Here is an 18,362-nt window from a genome sequence, read left to right as displayed (position 1 = left end):
GGCTATTTTAGTTTGGTTCTGAGTACTACTGTGCTCTATTTGCACATTATTTCATTAAGTGTCCACCAAAAAGTACTATTTTAGAGTTGAATTGACATCTTTTTACTCATCAAAAAAGTTCAAATATTATTTTTAACATATTATTACACACATATACCGAATATACTACAATATTTAAATTAAAATTTCAAATCATTTCTACTTTTTTTTGTTTTAAGAATGTCAAATTTTCAAATCATTTCACTTGAATTCCATAGAAGTAAATCTAGGTCCTACATAATGAAACACGATTGTTTTATTCAACATTTCAACTCAGCTGCATCCAAAATGGTCAGAGAACAATAAATACCAAGTTGCTATTGCTTCATCAGATAACCCTTAACATTATATATACTGGTATATTTTCAAGTGCAAAGAATTATGTCGCTAAAAAAATCAAAAGAAGAAAAAAGAACTAACCAAAAAAGAAACTTTCTCGCTCACATCAATACACTGAACCATTCATGGACACTGAATAAGAACTTCGCTCAAATAGCAGACTCCATCCCACTAAGAAAAAAGAACGAAAAGGAAACGATTAAAGCTTTTTCTGCTTTCCCTCTCCCTCTGTTTGCTCCCAATCCCAAAATATGCTGCAGGATATTCACAAGAAAACCAAAACGGAATAGCAATATCTAAAATATTTCTCATATGCTGTTTCCTCCCATGGCAATAGCTGGAGATATGACCACCACCCTAAACATCTTCTTGTTGCTCCTTTCACCAAGGCTTTCATGCTCTGGCTTCATGCTGCTCTAAAGGTTTTTGATAAACGATGATAGTATTCAATTTGCTGCATCCACAAAGAAAATAGCAGTATAATAGGAGACAATGATTGGATTTAGCACAAGATGGCAAATGCCTTAACACTAAATGACACCAGGAAACTAAATCAGTTGTACCTTGTCGGAGACAGATGGAGAAATTTTCTCCAAAGCCCGTTTGAAATGTGACTCCTTGATAGTTGATGATGTGTCACCACAACTTGTATCTAATGCTCTCAATTTATCTTCCAGTGCAACCATTGCAGCTTCATTCATCTAGCAAATTTAAGCAGTTGGTAAAAGTCACACCTTTGATAAAATTACCAACCATGAAAAAAAAGATATGACAAGTTCCACTGGGGAGATAAAAGCAGGTAAAACAAGCAGTTAGAAGAAAAGATGAACAAACCAGTGCTGACAGGTCTGCTCCACTAAAATTTTTACAAGCATCATCTCTTCCAATGGTCATCAAGTCGACACTAGTATCTATAGGTTTTTTCCGGGCAAGAGTTTTTAAAATTAGTCCACGCTCATCTGGACTAGGTAGAGGGACATATAGGAATCTCCCTAACCTTCCAGGTCGAAGAATAGCTTGGTCCATAACTTCAGGCCTGCAAACATGATTAAGATAAGAACCAAACATAGGATGTGAATTATTTACTTTGAATCTCCATTCCAAAAACCAAAGGCACATAATATCCAGAAGAACGAAAAACACCTATTTGTAGCACCAATCACGTAAACACCTTTTCTCTGATCTGCACCATCTAGTTCTATTAGTAGCTGCAATAATTAGAGAAGATTCACACTTGCAAAGGTTAAGAAGAATACAATGTCAACTTTTGTCAAGAACATATGCTCAATCATACAAACCTGATTCAAAAGCCTTTCAACAACCCAACCTCCTTCCTTACCACGCTTAGTTGTCAATGCATCTATCTGTAAAAAATTAAAGAGAAAAAAGTTGACAACCAAGTGTTTCTCAAAAAGTTTCTATACTTTGTTTCCTATCATTATTTTTTTGGGTACTAAACCATCACCACAAATGTCGCTCTTGCATCTGAACACTGTACATGTATCAGACTTTGGAGCAAGCATCTTATAAGTGCCTGGAATTTTGAAAGTTTCTATTTTTGTTTTATTTTTACTATTATTAATTTTGGGTACTGAAGCAACACTGTAAAACACTCTTTCCTATCAGAACACTATACAATGTATTGGACTTTGTAGCAAACATCTTACAGGTGCACACAAATTTTCAAAGGAAATAAAAGTGAGTCAAAGCTTCTGCAGTGCTTTTGAAGGTGGAAGGACTCAGGGAAATGAAAAGATGACGGATATTAGACAGAAGTGTGAGAGTTTTAAGTGAGAAGTACCTCATCGAAGAATAGAATGCATGGAGCGCATGTTCTTGCACGAGTAAATAATGTCCGGATAGCTAACTCACTTTCACCAACATACTTGTTCAGAATTTCAGGTCCCTGGATGGACATCAGTAAATGAGATATCAGTCATGCCCCAGTCGTGCAAAACATCAACAAAAGCAGTCATTAGGAAAAGAGAAATTTGCAGGAACCTTAATGTGTATAAAATTTGCTCCAGCTTTATTAGCAACAGCCTTGGCAATTAACGTTTTACCGCATCCTGGGGGACCATAAAGCAAGAATCCTGTTTCCGATTCCGCTCCAAAATGCTGAAATATGGAACAGCTTTCAGAAGTTTCATACTAGCATACTCATAAGAAAAAATAAGTAATTAACAGACAATTTGAAGTCAAGGCACTAAAAAGCCAGCACAGAGCTGGTTCTAACTTGGAAACTTTTGCATTCATCAACTGATAGCTTATTAAACGTGGAACACAAAGGATGCTTGTTAAAGGAAATGCATTGAATTACAACCAAAGGACGAGCATTATTTTGTTAGTGAATCCTCCTACCTAATAGCAATGTTCCCGATGAACATAAATCACATTGGACACTTGGGAGCAAGAACACAATTTTACATAATTAAGAAAGAATACAACTGTTACACCAACAAGAACACGGTCTTCTAGCACATTAAGATGTTCAGGAGTGGGAGAAGATAATGGAAATGCTCTTCACTTCTCAAAAATGATCTAAAGATCATGGTCTAAAGATGGAAACAAAACTCCACCTTAACAAAAGATCATGCCACAGAAAACTTCATTAAAGATGGAAACAAAACTCCACCTTAACATTCATGGTCTAAAGATCCTTTGGGATGGAATAAACAGCCAGCTTAAACTTGAGCAAAGAAAGAGATAAATGCCCAAAGAAAAAAACACGGAAAGAAAAAACACCCAACTATATATAAAGTGAAAGGAAAAAGTCAGAACATAAGGAAGTCCGAAATGAAGGTTATAAAGCCAATCAGCTGACACACCAGTGCGGTATTAATATCTGAATATTCAATATAATTTAAGATAATTACTGACCATGTAATCTTCAGGATTCGCTATACAACTGACAATGGAACGTTGAAACTCATGCCGTAACGAATCAAGGCCTCCAACATCTTCCCAATTTACATTTGGGATAGCGGAGAAACCCTCTCTTCTAGATGAGGGTTGAACCAATTTAGCTGCTTCCTGCAAATTATCATATGAGTTATTAACAGGCTATATGAAACAGATCGTTTCAGATTTTACATGGAAGATAATCACATGCCCAGGAAAAGAGCATCAGATACTAGATCATAAAAATAATAAGATGTATAGTAACCATGCCAAACTTAAATCTTTTTTTTCGATAACGGTGGTTCGGGTGGTTCAGGGCCAACTTGTGTGTACCTTGATTAATTCTGCTACTTCCAAACAAAAAATTCTTCAGTGACTCCATCCACCAAGGACTTAGAAAAATGGGAAGAAATCACCTAACCTTTTTTTTTGCCTCGTTGCAATTTGAACCCTCGTCTCCCATGGTCCATTCTAGATTTATTGACCTTTCTAGGATATATCCTTGATTGCTTTACCCGTATTGTTCAATTCTCTTAACACTTATAAGCTTCATGTGATAATGCTCTTAAAGGATGATGTACCCTCCTTACACTGCCAAACTTGATCTTGAATTCATAGTTTAAAAGGAGGGTGCATCATCCTTTAAGAGCGTTATCATATGAAGCTTATATACATTAAGAGAATTAAACAACACAGATAAAGCAACGTATTATACATATTTAACTGTGAAACCCAAAATCAATCATTAAAATCTTGGAAAATGTAGAAAAGCTGATTTCTGACTACGCATGTAAATGAAAAATCATGGTTCTTCTACTTGCTTAGGCTGGTGGGGTGGGTGGGTGGGGTTGAGCATCTGTAGTTTCAGCAGAGAGGATATAAAATGCCAAATGCCAGTTACATATAACAATTTACGGGTCACAAGCTACGGTATATCTCTCATAAAGGTAAATCTAGATGCATCATACCTCAAAATCAGCCATATTAATGCTGAGCTTTTCCATCTCTTCAGGTGACCATGGTTTTCTCCACCAATCTTCCGCATCTTCACCATCTACCAAGTCTCTTGAAACCTCAACCTTCCTCGCGTCTAGTATCCTCTTCATTGCCAAGTTACCTGCCTTGTTAGTTAGAGCAGCCAAGTCTGCTCCAACAAATCCTGGGGTTGACCTAGCTATCTTCATGAGATCAAATGCACCTTCAACTCTTAGGTTACGTGTAAGCACAGATAAAATCTGCACCCTTGCACTTTCATCTGGAATACCCAAAGCGATTTCACGGTCAAATCGTCCAGGCCTCCTCAATGCTGGGTCAATAGCGTCAGGTCTATTTGTGGCCGCAATTACAAGGACATAACCAGGTCCGCCATTAGATCCCCCTGATTTCGATTCACTGTTTCTTTTATCAGTAGGTATTGTAGTCCCCTTTGCATCATCATCAGGTTTTGAAAGTCTATATGACTCATCCATGCACGTCATCAGCTGTGTTACAATACGCCGCTCCATTTCTCTCTGTAAATTTTCTCTTTTGGAAGCGATTGCGTCAATCTCATCAATAAACACAATAGATGGTGCTGTCCGGTATGCTTTTGAGAACAGTTCCCTTATGTTCTCTTCTGATGCACCTGAAATGGAGAATTACCATATTAGAATGCCTCGAATGAACAATAGATACCCAAACAAATTGACAACAATAAGAACAGGCACACAATAAAACTCATAACACTCAAGACTGCCATTATACTGAATGATGCACCATAATTGCTGCTAAAATAGAGAAAATAACAAATATATGTGTTGCCAAGATTACAATGTCAGAAAACTTATGGGGAACCCAATAGCTTTTGGCTTGGACCCTATATACATGCAAGAAAATCCATTAAACCGGTGCAACTAATATATCTCAAACCCAGTAAATCAAATGGACTAAGGTAGAATCTCGAACTTGAACCCACAAGGGGGGGCACACAAAAAGGATAAATTTTGGAAAGGCTTCAAATGTTAGTAACTCTATGATACAAAATGCGTGCTAATAGAACATACTGATAGCATGAACAAATCAAGCATCAAACAATTAGCTTCACCTTTAATTCCAGAGACCAAGGGGGGACACACAAAAAGGATAAATTTTGGAAAGGCTTCAAATGTTAGTAACTCTATGATACAAAATGCATGCTAATAGAACATACTGATAACATGAACAAATCAAGCATCAAACAATTAGCTTCACCTTAATTCCAGAGACCAAATCTGCGATAAACCATGCTCGCAAAGATAGAATAATATTATTAATGTGAACGAAACAACAAGATCAGAGAATCAGCTTTTACCTGAAATTCCAGAGACCAACTCAGTAGCAGAAAGCTTGTAAAATGGGACTCCAGTCTCATTGGCAATAGCATGAGCTAGCTTAGTTTTGCCACAGCCAGGTGGGCCGTGGAAGAGTATTCCTGACATGGGCCTAACACCAAGATGCTTAGTCAGCTGAGGATGGTACAATGGAACAATAACCTCCATCTTCAGTTCCTCCAACACTCCATCCATTCCTCCTAAATCCTTAAACCTTGGCCCATCACCATTCTCAAGACTTTCACCAATCTTTTCCCCCTCTCGGGCCTCTCCTCCTCCGCCTCCTAAATCGCTCGTGGCTCCGTTTCTTCGTTGTCCTCCTTTTGACATATTAATTTTCTTCCCTTTTTCTTCATTATTGTCGTGAACCACCTCGTATTCAATCTTTTTTGACCTGGGAGTATTATTCACCTGTTTATTGTACGTATGTCGAAGCATGCACTTCATTAAATCGGGCTTTTCTTCCAATTTCTCACCGTAAATAGCGTCAGAAGACGACGAAGAGTAAGAATCATCGCTTTCGGAGGTGGTCGCGAGAGTCGACGACTCTCCGTCAGTTTCCTGCTTCTTTCTTTGGCTGTTCATTATGTGTTTCTTCTCAAGGAGCTGCAAACGCTGCTCGCTGCTGTCTCTTTTTGGCTTCTTTCTCGGAGGCGTTACTTCGTCAGTTGGATTAGGGTTAGGGTTCCGAAGTTGGAGAACAGTTTGGACCTGTCTGGTGAGATCTTGCAGCTTAGAGCGGGAATACTTATGATAAGTTGAACGGAGGTGGTCGACGAGTTCTTCAACGGAGAGGAAATCATCCTTACATGACTCAATGTGGCGGCGAAGCTCGCCTGAAACTGGCCCGCTGCCGCTGCGTCCTCTCCTTCCCATCGTCTTTTCCGGCAGCCGCCGACGCCTACTGCTAATTTTTTCTGAGACGAGTTTTTCACAACAATTTGGCTAATAAAGGGTTATTCTTCCCTTTGGGCTTTAAGTTCTGAAAAGGGCCAATAATGCCCCTATGGTATTGAAATGACTTATAAATGCCATGTGTTAACCTTTTAGTCTAAACGTACCCTTAACATTCTATTTTGGACCCATACATACCCCTCAAACTAACGGACCAACCCAGATGAAATTTTGGATATTTAAAATAGCCACCACAATAAAAACTGAACCATACGAATTCCCTTTTCTTTTTTGTGTGTATTTTTCATGTTTTCATCTCTTTATAATATCATTTTTTTATTTTAAATCAAAAAAAAAGGGCAATCAGTAAAAATATTTGCATGAATAACAATGATTGTAGTGTGATAGAAAAAATCTCTTCATCCATGAATCTCTCATTTTTGAGTCTTGTGAATAAAACAATCCTAATAGAAAAAGTTTCCCATAATGTACCTAACACAGCCACAACCCTTAATTTTAATATATGAAGTCCAACTATTATATATTGTATCTCATACGACCTATAATCTCTAACACTATTTTTAGTTTCTATACGCTAATCGCTACTACAATATTTAGCTTTATTTAAGCATGGAAAATTCATGGCACCTAATTCTCCTCATCCTCCCCACAAGGATTTATGGAAGTTGAGGTTGTTTGGTGACTATAATGGACTTTCGATGCTAGAGATTATATAATAAAACTATAGATAATCTAAAAATATTGTGCATTGGTGAGATTTGTATTAGCTTCAAGGTTTTACGTATTGATTTTAATTATAACAAATCAATATAATTATTAATCAAAGAGCATTTGCTTGTGGTAAACTTATTCTTGTGCAAATTTGTTCAAGGAAAAAGAAGTTGGTAAAAATCCAAACAAATATGGGAAAGAGAATATTATGTGATGAATTTATGAGACAAAATATAATCAAGGAAGATTATCTTCAGAGATTTAATCTCCAAGCGTCATAGAAAGAATAATATTTGAAAGTCAAATTTCAAATATTGAATGGTTTATTACAATATCATAAGAAGACTCTGCGAATATTATGGAAGAAAAGTTCTTCAATATCTTGAACGGACGATTGTTAAAATCCTAAAGAAGATCTATTATTTTGTGGAAGGAATATACTATATGAAAAAGATACTACAAGACCAAAGAAGTATATATTTTCTATGGAAATAAAATATATTATGGTATAGTAAAATCTATATTATGGAAAGAGATTATTTTTCAAGATCAAGAAAGTAATATTTCTGTTCAAAAGGAAATTATTCCCATAACCGTGGAGATAATAAATAGTTATTGATATATTTATACTTGATAAATGATGAAAAATGCATGATTTTGGGTATAGCTTTATATCATTTTGTATGTGAGTTGTGGGATATTACATGTTTATAAATATAAAATATGATCATTATATGTTTATTGTGTGTAGGAATGAGTTTGGATGGAAGCTGGCGAAAATAGGATGATTTAATGCAAAAAAAAAAAGGAACTTTACATAATTGTCACGGGTTAAAATAAATATAACAAATTCTTAGTATGAAACTCAATATTACAGTTGTAGCAGAAAAATATTTATATTTGTAGCACACAGTTTCATTAAAATAGGACTATTAATTATTAATCCCTAAACATAAGCAATTTGAATGGAAAGTCAATAATTTTTTGAACAAAAATCATGCCTTTTTTTTCTCTTTATCTATTAGCTTTCTTTCTTTTTCTTCATCTTTTTAATTTTGTTTTCTGCCGAAGCCAATATATTTTCTAAATTTGTTCCATTTGTTTTCTTTTTAATTATATTTCTTAAGTTTTTTCTCTTCATTCTTTCTTCCTTTCTTACCATAAAGATCTTACTTCGATAATAATATATGTTAATATATACAAAACATATATATAAAAAATATACATTGAATTAACACATATAAAATATACAAAATAATATACATAAAAAATACATCTTCAATTAAGATGACACTTAGACATGTGAAATATACATAAAAATATATATCTTAAATTTAATTAAGATGGCATATAAATATACAAAAAAATATACATAAAAAATACATTCTAAATTAAAATGGTACTTGACATATAAAACATATTTAAAATATACATTAAAAATACATCTTAAAATAAGATGGCACTTTACAAATAAATATACAAAGTATAAAAGACGTATAAAGCAATACATCTTGAATTTAGGTGGCATTCACATATGCATAAGATTTTCAAAAATGGAGTGAAGAAGATGAATGATGAAAAGCGAGAATGGAGATGGAACAAAAAGTACTTCAGATTTTCAAAAATGGAGTGAAGAAGATGAATGTTGGAAAGGGGGAATGGAAATGGACAAAAAAAATACTTCTTGTGATTAGTGAGTCAATTAACTTATTAAATATTGAGCTTAATTTTTATAATATGCTAATAATGAAAAAAAAGTGTTCTTTATGGAATAAACAATAAATGATATTTTTTAAAAATAATAGTTAAAAAGGGATCAAGCGTGTAAAAACGCCAAAAAAGAAGTTAAGAGGCAAGAGCCGGGAACGTGCCACAATTGGTGCATTGCATGAAAGTAGGCACGAAATGGCCTGGGGAATGAACAAAAAAACAGTGCAGTATGGATCTTGGCACTGGACCTGGCACGCGGAAGAACAAAAAAGGAAAAAGAAATAACTGGGAGCGTGTTAGAAGTCGCGCGTTGCACCAACTCTAGCACGCGACTCAACGTGTACTTTTTTGAATTATGAGAGATCAAGGACGCCCCACATCAACCCTAAATGATATAAATATATCATAAAAACATCATTTTGAATGGGAAGACACTACTTTAGGGTAAGACAACATCAAAGGAGGCAAGAATACGCTAGGAGCAAGGAGGAAGATTTAACTACGAGTTTTTTCCCTTCTTCTTCCTACTTTTCATTGTTGGTTATGGCTTTTAGTATTGTAATTTTTATATACTATTATGCGTAACTAATTTATTATCTAGAGTTTTGATGGAACCTCTTGGAGGATGAATTCTTGTTATGTTTTAATATAATTTAACCTTTGGATTTATCTACTTGTTCAACTACGTGCTTATTTCAGTTGATTGAATGGTCAGCGATTGATTGTGCCTATTTATTATTGTGTTGCTTGAGAAAGGATACATATTTAGGTGGTTATTGTACAACGTCACTCCTAAGGTATATGAGAGATCAATACTGCGGGGTTTAAAGGTAAGTTTAGAAATAACAAAGCCTTGACGTAGTCATAGTGAGCGGTTAGACAAAGTCAGTTAGCGTAGTTCGAGAGAATATGTCTAGTTAATTGTTGTAGTTGCTCGAGAGAGAATTACGGCACCTAAATTGTTCACGATCAGTAGAGAATACACAGGCGAAATTGTAGGAAATATAGCGGGAAGGATTCCGACAATTGGGGAAATCATAACTCTAGACCTGCTTAATATTGTCTCCAACTTTTAGTATCTTAGTTGCTAATTTATTGTTTTAATTTGTTAGTTAATTAGTTAGATATAAGAATCTTAATATTTATAACTTAGGAATTGTTCGAGCTTGCTTTATTGGTGATATTGACTCCGGACTCTTAGACCGGATTATATTTGCAGCGACCGCTTATCCTTTTTAGGACTAGAGTTGGGCGTGATCAAATTTTAGCGTCGTTAACGGGGAACTAATGGTGTAGCTATAGCTGTAAATATTGCTTGGTGTCAAATTTGAACTTTTATTTTATTTTTTTTATTTTTTTATTTATTTTTTTATTTAAGAAACATGACATCTTGAAATTATGGGAGTTTAGGTGTAGGTAATTCTTCTTTTGATTCTTATACATATTGTGAAGGAACCCGCACATGGCAAAATTATCAAAATATTTTCGAGAGCGGGTTATGTGCACCAACTCAATTTTATGTATCGAATGTGTGTGATATGTGTGGTGGTCTAGATGGTCACTTTCATGGTTGTGCTTATATTTCTTATTCTCTCCCAACCCCTTACTATGATGGTTCTACTTTTTCTTGTGAAGTTAATAGGAACAAAGAACCCGGTGACGATGACCTGAAAGAGATCATGGATATGCTAAGGTACCTTGTGGAAAATAATAATGACGCACAATTACGGATACAAAGGCAAGAAGAAACTATTCACAACTTAAAGGCTCAAATGAGTCAAATGGATGAAGCTTTGAATGTTCAACAAGCCAATATGGTGGATAGTAGCCGGAAACAATATGAATTAGAGTCATCAGTTGACACTCTGATGGAGGAGGTTAGAGTAGAATACCAACAACCTAGCCAACTAGAATTTGAGGATGTCGATGTTGAAGACGTGATACTAAGTCAGCCAAGGATAGTAAGGATATAAATTTTGTTGATTCCAGTGTCAATGATATTGAGGATGTTGAAAGTCCTGGAGTTTATGTATTTGAGCATATTGGTCCTCACTCCAAGTATTTTTTCACATTGTGTTTGGAAGATGATATGAAAAATAGAGTCATCCGAGCCAATTGAGGAATGAGGAACAAGGTCCCTACATTCTGGAATTTTTCATGCCAGAAAGACAGGATTACATACCTCATCTAAAGGCGAAGAACTGTAGAATAGTACAGTGGTTGTTTGGGCCAACAAGATTTGTTCCACCACCTCTGGAGCATAACCGAAAACTTGAAGCAAAACTTGGAGTTCAATTCATAAGCTCAAGGTGGAGACAGAAAATAGTTCACGTCGAGCCGCGACGTTAAATCAGGCGCTTGTTGGGAGGCAACCCGACTTTTCTGCTTCCTTTTATTTTTAATTTTTTAATTTTTTTTTGTATTACTTTTCTAGTGTCATTTTTTATTTTCTAAGAGCATGGGAAATAAAGCCATTGGAAGAAAGCAAAAGCAAGTGAGATGATTCGAACTAAGTGAGAGGTGCCCGCACAAAGAACTAAGTCTGGGAGAAGTCTGAGTACCTCACGAGTTGCTAATGCTTCGGCCTTTGGCCTATCAGGGAGTTTTTTTTACCCTCTTGTATTTTTAGGTGTGCATTGGGGACAATGCACAATTTTAAGTGTGGGATGAAGAGACTGCTTGTGTAATTTCCTATGCTATTTTAGTTATATTATTTTATGTGTGTTGAAAATAATAAAAATAAAAATAAAAATAATAATTAGGTAGAAATAATCCCACTTGTTTTTTTTATGGCCACGGTTCTTTTCCAAGGGATGACTCTTTGAATCGGGTATTAGTTTTTTTTTTGTAGGTAGAATTTTCAAAAGGTTTTGGACTCTTCCCTACGATGGACTTCTTCGACAGTTTTATTGAGGGTTTAAATTCTAAAGAAAAATATAAAAAGATTTTTTTTTCAACTGATAATGGAATGGGAAGAACTTGAATATCTATGCTTTTTGACATATTTTATATTGGGGCTCAGAGGTGGAGCATTTGTGCTGAGTACGTTCTTCTTGATTGTTGTAACTATATGCCTTGAGAATATGTGTGACTTCCTTTTGATGCCCGGGCTCATTGATTGACTCCTGTTGTTACTTCCTAGTGTTTGGATTATATGATGACTGTGCTAGTTGCTTTAACTTGAGAGTCGGGTCTGAGCCGTCCTGAGTAAGTCATGTGCATTGTGTGAGGTGAGATTTTAGTTGTACTTTATGCCATCCCTTGTTAGTCTAGAACTTGCCCCGTGTGTGAGTCGAAGCGAAATGATTAAGTCTTGTGAGTTTAGAAAATAATATAGGCATTTCTTTGATTGACCTTTGATCCCATTTGCCTACCACTGATAACATTATCTGTAGTCAGCCTTTTTGAGCTTATAGACCTTTTTATTTGGCACCTACTGTAATGACCCGATCAGTTATTTTAAAAGTTAAAGCCTCATTCCCCTATTTACTGATTCTTCTATGTTTTATAACTGTTATGTGACTTGTCGGGGTAGTCGGTTCAGGTCCGGAGAGATTTTAGAATGAATTGGAACACTTAGTTCCAAAGTTTAAAACTTAATTTGAAAAGGTTGGCTGGATGTCGACCTATGGGTAAACGACTCCCGGAATAGAATTTTGATGATTCCAACAGCTACGTATGGTGATTTTGGACTTAGGAGCATGTTCGAAATTTTATTTGGAAATCCGTAGTTAAATTAGGCTTGAAGTGGCTAAAATAGAAATTTAAGTTTGGAAGTTTCAACGGGGAGTTGCCTTTTTGATATCGGGGTCGGAATCAAGTTTCGAAAAATTTCATAGCTCAATTATGTCATTCATGATTTGTGTGCAAAATTTGAGGTCAATCGGACTTGATTTTATAGGTTTCGACATCAAATGTAGAAGTTAGAAATTCTTAAGTTCCTTAAGTATGAATTGGGGTATGATTCATGGTTTTAGCGTCGTTTTATGTGATTTGAGGTTTCAAATAAGTTCGTATGATATTTTAAGACTTGTTGGTGTATTTGGTTGAGGTCCCGAGGGCCTCGGGTGAGTTTCGGATGGTTAACGGATCAAAAGCTGGACTTAAGCAGTTGCTGCAATTTTTTTGCTGGAAAATCAGGGGCAGAAATCAAAGCCATGATCGAGCCCATGGTCGAGGGCCATGATCGAGGTCCATGATCGAGGCCCAGGATCGAGACCCAGGATTGAGGCCCAGGATCGAGAGCCATGATCGAAGCCATGATCGAGGGCCAGGATCGAGGCTAAGATCGAGGGCTAGGATCGACAGAACTTTAAGTTATAAAGCAGGGGACTTCGTCCCATTTTCCATGTTTCTATGCTCCGAAAGTATCACGACGATCTGTCTCATGTGTTAGACTTTAGTGCAGTTCAGTTGGACAAGGATGTATATTATGTTGAGGAACCGGTGGCTATTTTGGATAGGCAGGTTCGAAAGCCGAGGTCAGAGAACATTACTTCCCTGAAGGTTCAATGGAGGGGTCATCCGGTCGAGGAGATGATTTAGGAGACCGAGCAGGATATGCGTAGCCATTATCCTCATCTTTTCACCACTTCAGGTATGTCTCTATGCTTGTTCGAGGACGAGCGATTGTTTTAAGTGGGGGAGGATGTAATAACCCGCCCAGTCATTTTAAAAGTTGTAGCCACATTCCCCTACTTACTGCTCCTTCTGTGCTTTATAACTATTATGTGACTTGTCGGGGTAGTCGGTTCAGGTCCGGAGAGATTTTAGAATGAATTGGAACACTCAATTCCAAACTTTAAAACTTAAGTTGAAAAGGTTGGCTGGATGTCGACCCATGTGTAAACGACCCCAGAATAGAATTTTGATGATTCCAACAACTCCGTATGGTGATTTTGGACTTGGGAACGTGTTCGAAATTTTATTTGGAAGTCTGTAGTTAAATTAGGCTTGAAATGACTAAAATAGGAATTTAAGTTTGGAGGTTTGATCGGGGAGTTGACCTTTTGATATATGGGTCGAAATCCAGTTCCGAAAATTTTCATAGCTCTGTTATGTTATTTATGACTTGTGTGCAAAATTTGAGATCAATCAGACTTGATTTGATAGGTTTCGACATCGAATGTAGAAGTTGGAAATTCTTAAGTTCCTTAAGATTGAATTGGGATATGATTCGTGATTTTAGCGTCGTTTTATGTGATTTGAGGTTTCAAATAAGTTTTTATGATGCTTTAGGACTTATTGATGTATTTGGTTGAGGTCCCAAGGGCCTCGGGTGAGTTTCGTATGGTTAATGGATCAAAAGTTGGACTTAAACAGTTGGTGTAATTTTTCTCCTGGAAAATCGGGGGCAGAAATCGAAGCCATGATCGAGCTCATGGTTGAAGGCCATGATCGAGGGCCAGGATCGAGAGCTATTATCGAAGCCATGATCGAGGGCCAGGATCGAGGCAGGATCGAGGGCAACATGGACAGAACTTTAAGTTATAAAGTAGCGGACTTCGTCCCATTTTCTATTTTTGACAAATTGGAGCTTGGGGAGAGGCGATTTTCGAGAGATTTTCAGAGAAAACATCGAGGTAAGTGTTTTTAACTCAATTTTGGTTAGATTACCCGAATCTATGGTTGTTTTTATCATTTAATTGGTGAATTAAGTTGAAAAAGTTTGAAAACTCTCTTGGATAAATTTGAGGATTTGAGGGCCGGATTGTTATCGGAATTTAGTAATTTTGGTATGGTTAGACTCGTGGTTGAATAGGCGTTCATATTTCGTAACTTTTGCTGGATTCCGAGATGTGGGTCCCACGGGCTATTTTTGAGTTAAATTTCGGATTTTTATGGAAAATTTGCATTTTCTTATGGAATTAATTCCAATAAATTTTATTGATTGAATTGAATTATTTATGGCTAGATTCGAGGCGTTTGGAGGCCAATTCACGAGACAAAGGCTTAGCGGAATAAGAATTTCACGGTTTGAGGTAAGTAACAGTTTTAAATCTGGTCCTGAGGGTATGAAACCCTAGATTATTATATTATGTGAGTATTTTAGAGGTGACGCACATGCTAGGTGACGGACGTATGGGCGTGCACCATGGGAATTGGGACTTGGTCCATTCCGTAAAACTGGAAAGTTGAATAAGCTCGTCGTTAGCTATGTGCCCTTTCTGTGCTATAAAATTTTGACAGTGAAGCATGCTTAGGCTATGTGATGGTGCTGTAAAAATCACAGAGGTCTTGTACATGTTGAATTATCTGCTAAATTATTATTTTGTACTCAGTCACAGTTTATTTGTTTATTTTATCTTAGTCTCTATTGTTCATTATTGACGCATCATATTATTGTTATTTGGGCTGAGTATCATGACTATTGAGAGCCCGAGAGACTGGAGAAATTTATGACTGAGTGAGGCCGAGGGCTTGATTGTGAGATATTATACTATAGCACGTGAGCTGTCCGTGCGGATCTAGATATTTACACTATGGCACATGAGTTGTCCGTACAGATTATAGCACTTGGGCTGTAGGAGCCCCTCCGGAGTCTTACACACCCAGTGAGCGCAGGTACCCATTGAGTGTGAGTACTGAGGGCTGAGAGCCGAGCGGTTGAGCTGTTGTGACGAGTTGAGTAACTGTTGCCCTGAGAGGCAGTACTTGATTTTCATTTGTTGTTTCACTTAGTTGCTATCTGTCATTGTTGTGAAATTCTCTGAAAGATTTTATATCCGGATTACATGAACTTGAACTATATAAAACTGATTTGACTTAAACTGCTGGAATTGATAGCATGTCTACTGTCTGCTGGCATTACTGAAAATGAACTGTGATTGTGTAGCTCGTCACTATCTTCAGTTCCTTATTTATTATTGTTACTTGCTAAGTTGGTTGTACTCATACTACACTCTGTACTTCGTGTGCAGATCCAGGTGTTCCCGGATATAGCGGGTGTTGATTCTTTCGCAAAGTTAAATTTCGGAGATTTTGAGATAGCTGCCGTGTTTGGCGGACCTTGCCTCTCCTTCCCTATCTCCTTATTTACTATATTTGGTCTCAGACTGTTATGGATCATATTTTACAAACGTGTATTCATATTAGATGCTCATGTACTCAGTGACACCAGGTTTTGAGAGTGTCTGTATCGGTATTTGCGAGATTTGTGGATTGTGTTTAAATAATATATTTTCAACTTAAAAGAAATTATGGTTTATTGAGATTGCCGGCTTGCCTAGTATCGAGATAGGCGTCATCATGGCAGGTTATAATTTTGGGTCGTGACACCTACATTACGAGTCAATCCCTTATTTTGTTCTAAATCGTATCTTGTTTACCTCTGAAAGCACTTAAGTCGCTGAAAGAGTAAATAAAGAGATTAAGTAACTTTTGAGTGGAACTATAGGAAGTCTGACAAGGTGCACTTGTGGGTATCTATATTTCATGTGCTTAATGAAAAAAAATTACGGAGAGTGTGAAAAAAAAATTTACCTCTTAATGCACTTGTTTACCTCTGAAAGCACTCAAGTCGCTAAATTACGGAGAGTGTGAAAAAAAAATTGAAAAAAGAAAAGAAAAATGAATGACACCTCCTATATCTTTATTTGGGCTAGTGAGTATCTATATTTCATGTGCTTAATGAAGAATGGCTTAATTGTGTATGGTTTCATGGCAAAATATTGAATTGGTCATGACAAGAATGTGCTTGAAAGCGTGGTGTATTAAAGTGCTTAGGAGGGTTAGTCACTATTTTTCTATATATATGTATCATACCCGTCCCTTAGCCTACATTACAACCTATAAAGTCCTACTTGATCCTAGATTTTATAAGCTTAAATTAGTCGAGTCTTGCACTACGGGCAAGCCTATGGTACGAACTTGGGTGGCACACGAGTTTCTCTACAAGAGTGAGCGAATTCTTTCAATATGTGAGTCCTTAAATTATACCTGAATTCATATTTGAGTGTGTGGACTAATTACTCTCTTTGCTTTGTTGGTGAAGGCACATGCTTTACGACGGATTGGTAAAGAACTCATATCTTTAGTTGGCACAAGAAGCGAGTCATAAAGAGGAATGTAGTGGAGTCAATTTTTTAGGCTAGAATGTTAGAATAATCACACAAATATTTTAATTAGTTTTGGCATTGGTCTAATATCAAGAAAAAGTGCGAAGAGTGCTTATGTCGGGTTCTAAGTATTGATATAAACCATTGTCATTGATACGATGCTTAAGTATATTTTGAAATTGTGTTACTTGCCGATGTGATTAATTTTAAATTGCTCGAGGACGAGCAAGAGTTTAAGTATGGGGTGGTAATAAATGATGAAAAATGCATGATTTTGGGTATATCTTCATATCATTTTGTATGTGAGTTGTGGGATATTATATGTTTATAAATATAAAATATGATCATTACATATTTATTGTGTGTAGGAATGAGTTTGGATGGAAGCTGGCGAAAATAGGATAATTTAATGCAAAAAAAAAAGGGAACTTTACATAAAGGCAACATCAGCAGCCAACATTTGCACGCAAGGTGCAAAAATGTAGTATGAGTACAACCGACCCCATGTACTCAATAAGTAACAAACCTAACCTTAGGTTGAAAGTAGTGACAAGCTAACAAAAAGGTCGAGTCCAACACCAATATTACACAACAGTTCACAATAGCATAATACACGTAACAAAAGAGTATCTCATAAATAAAAGGTTTAGTCCGTTCACAGTTCCAGAAAAATAGGCATTTCTTTTCAAGTATCTAAGTGAAAATCAAAATCTTTTACCGAAAAAGCCAAAATACGAGTAAGTTTGAAAACTGTGATTTTTTTTCAAAACTCCTTTCAACAAATAGTAAGATGTTTCATTCTCAGATAGCATGAGGAAAGTACTTCTCTATACCTACATGTCAAGATATAGATAAAATCACAAATGTCCCCAAAATTGGGTAGCAAAAGGAAATGCACCTCTATGCATGTATCTCAAGTACGCATGTCAAATGCAATGTATCTCGATGATGAGCTCATGTACTCATACTCTCATAGTACTCAATATCACTGTCTCGCATTCTCTCTCACTATGCTCAGCATACTCAATCACTCAGCGTTATACCACACTCACTGCGGCGTGCAACCCGATCCATATTTATAGTCGACTGCACTCACTGGGGGTGTGCATACTCCGGAGGGGCTCCTTCAACCCAAGCCCTATATTGTTGCGGCGTGTATCCCGATCCAATATTGTTGCGGCGTGCAACCCGATCCAATATTGTTGCGGCATGCAACCCTATCCAGTATTGTATATATATAGCCTGAAGGCTCGTTGCGGCATGCAACCGGTCCATATAAAATATAATTAATATGATATATTGCGGCATGTAACCCGATCCTAAAATATCACTCTCACTCAAG

The 18,362-nt window shown here is 36.5% G+C and overlaps 1 protein-coding gene across 1 annotated transcript; it reads right to left on the bottom strand.

Moving 5' to 3' along the window:
- Window positions 1-363: 363 nt before the first annotated feature.
- LOC107830438 (cell division control protein 48 homolog C) lies at window positions 364-6,603 on the bottom strand. Its single transcript, XM_016657983.2, has 10 exons — window positions 5,609-6,603; window positions 4,248-4,903; window positions 3,259-3,411; window positions 2,380-2,496; window positions 2,180-2,284; window positions 1,677-1,742; window positions 1,522-1,586; window positions 1,213-1,414; window positions 942-1,079; window positions 364-832 (listed from the first exon to the last, which is right to left on the bottom strand). The coding sequence occupies exons 1-10, from the start codon at window positions 6,501-6,503 to the stop codon at window positions 785-787; spliced, it is 2,445 nt and encodes an 814-aa protein (XP_016513469.2). The 5' UTR covers window positions 6,504-6,603; the 3' UTR covers window positions 364-784.
- Between the last annotated feature and the right edge of the window lie 11,759 nt (window positions 6,604-18,362).

This window comes from Nicotiana tabacum, chromosome 19 (genome assembly GCF_000715075.1).
Source record: "Nicotiana tabacum cultivar K326 chromosome 19, ASM71507v2, whole genome shotgun sequence".
Classification (NCBI taxonomy): domain Eukaryota; kingdom Viridiplantae; phylum Streptophyta; class Magnoliopsida; order Solanales; family Solanaceae; genus Nicotiana; species Nicotiana tabacum.
The sequence above is the reverse complement of the archived record's forward strand: the minus strand, read 5'-3'. Positions and strand labels throughout refer to the sequence as shown.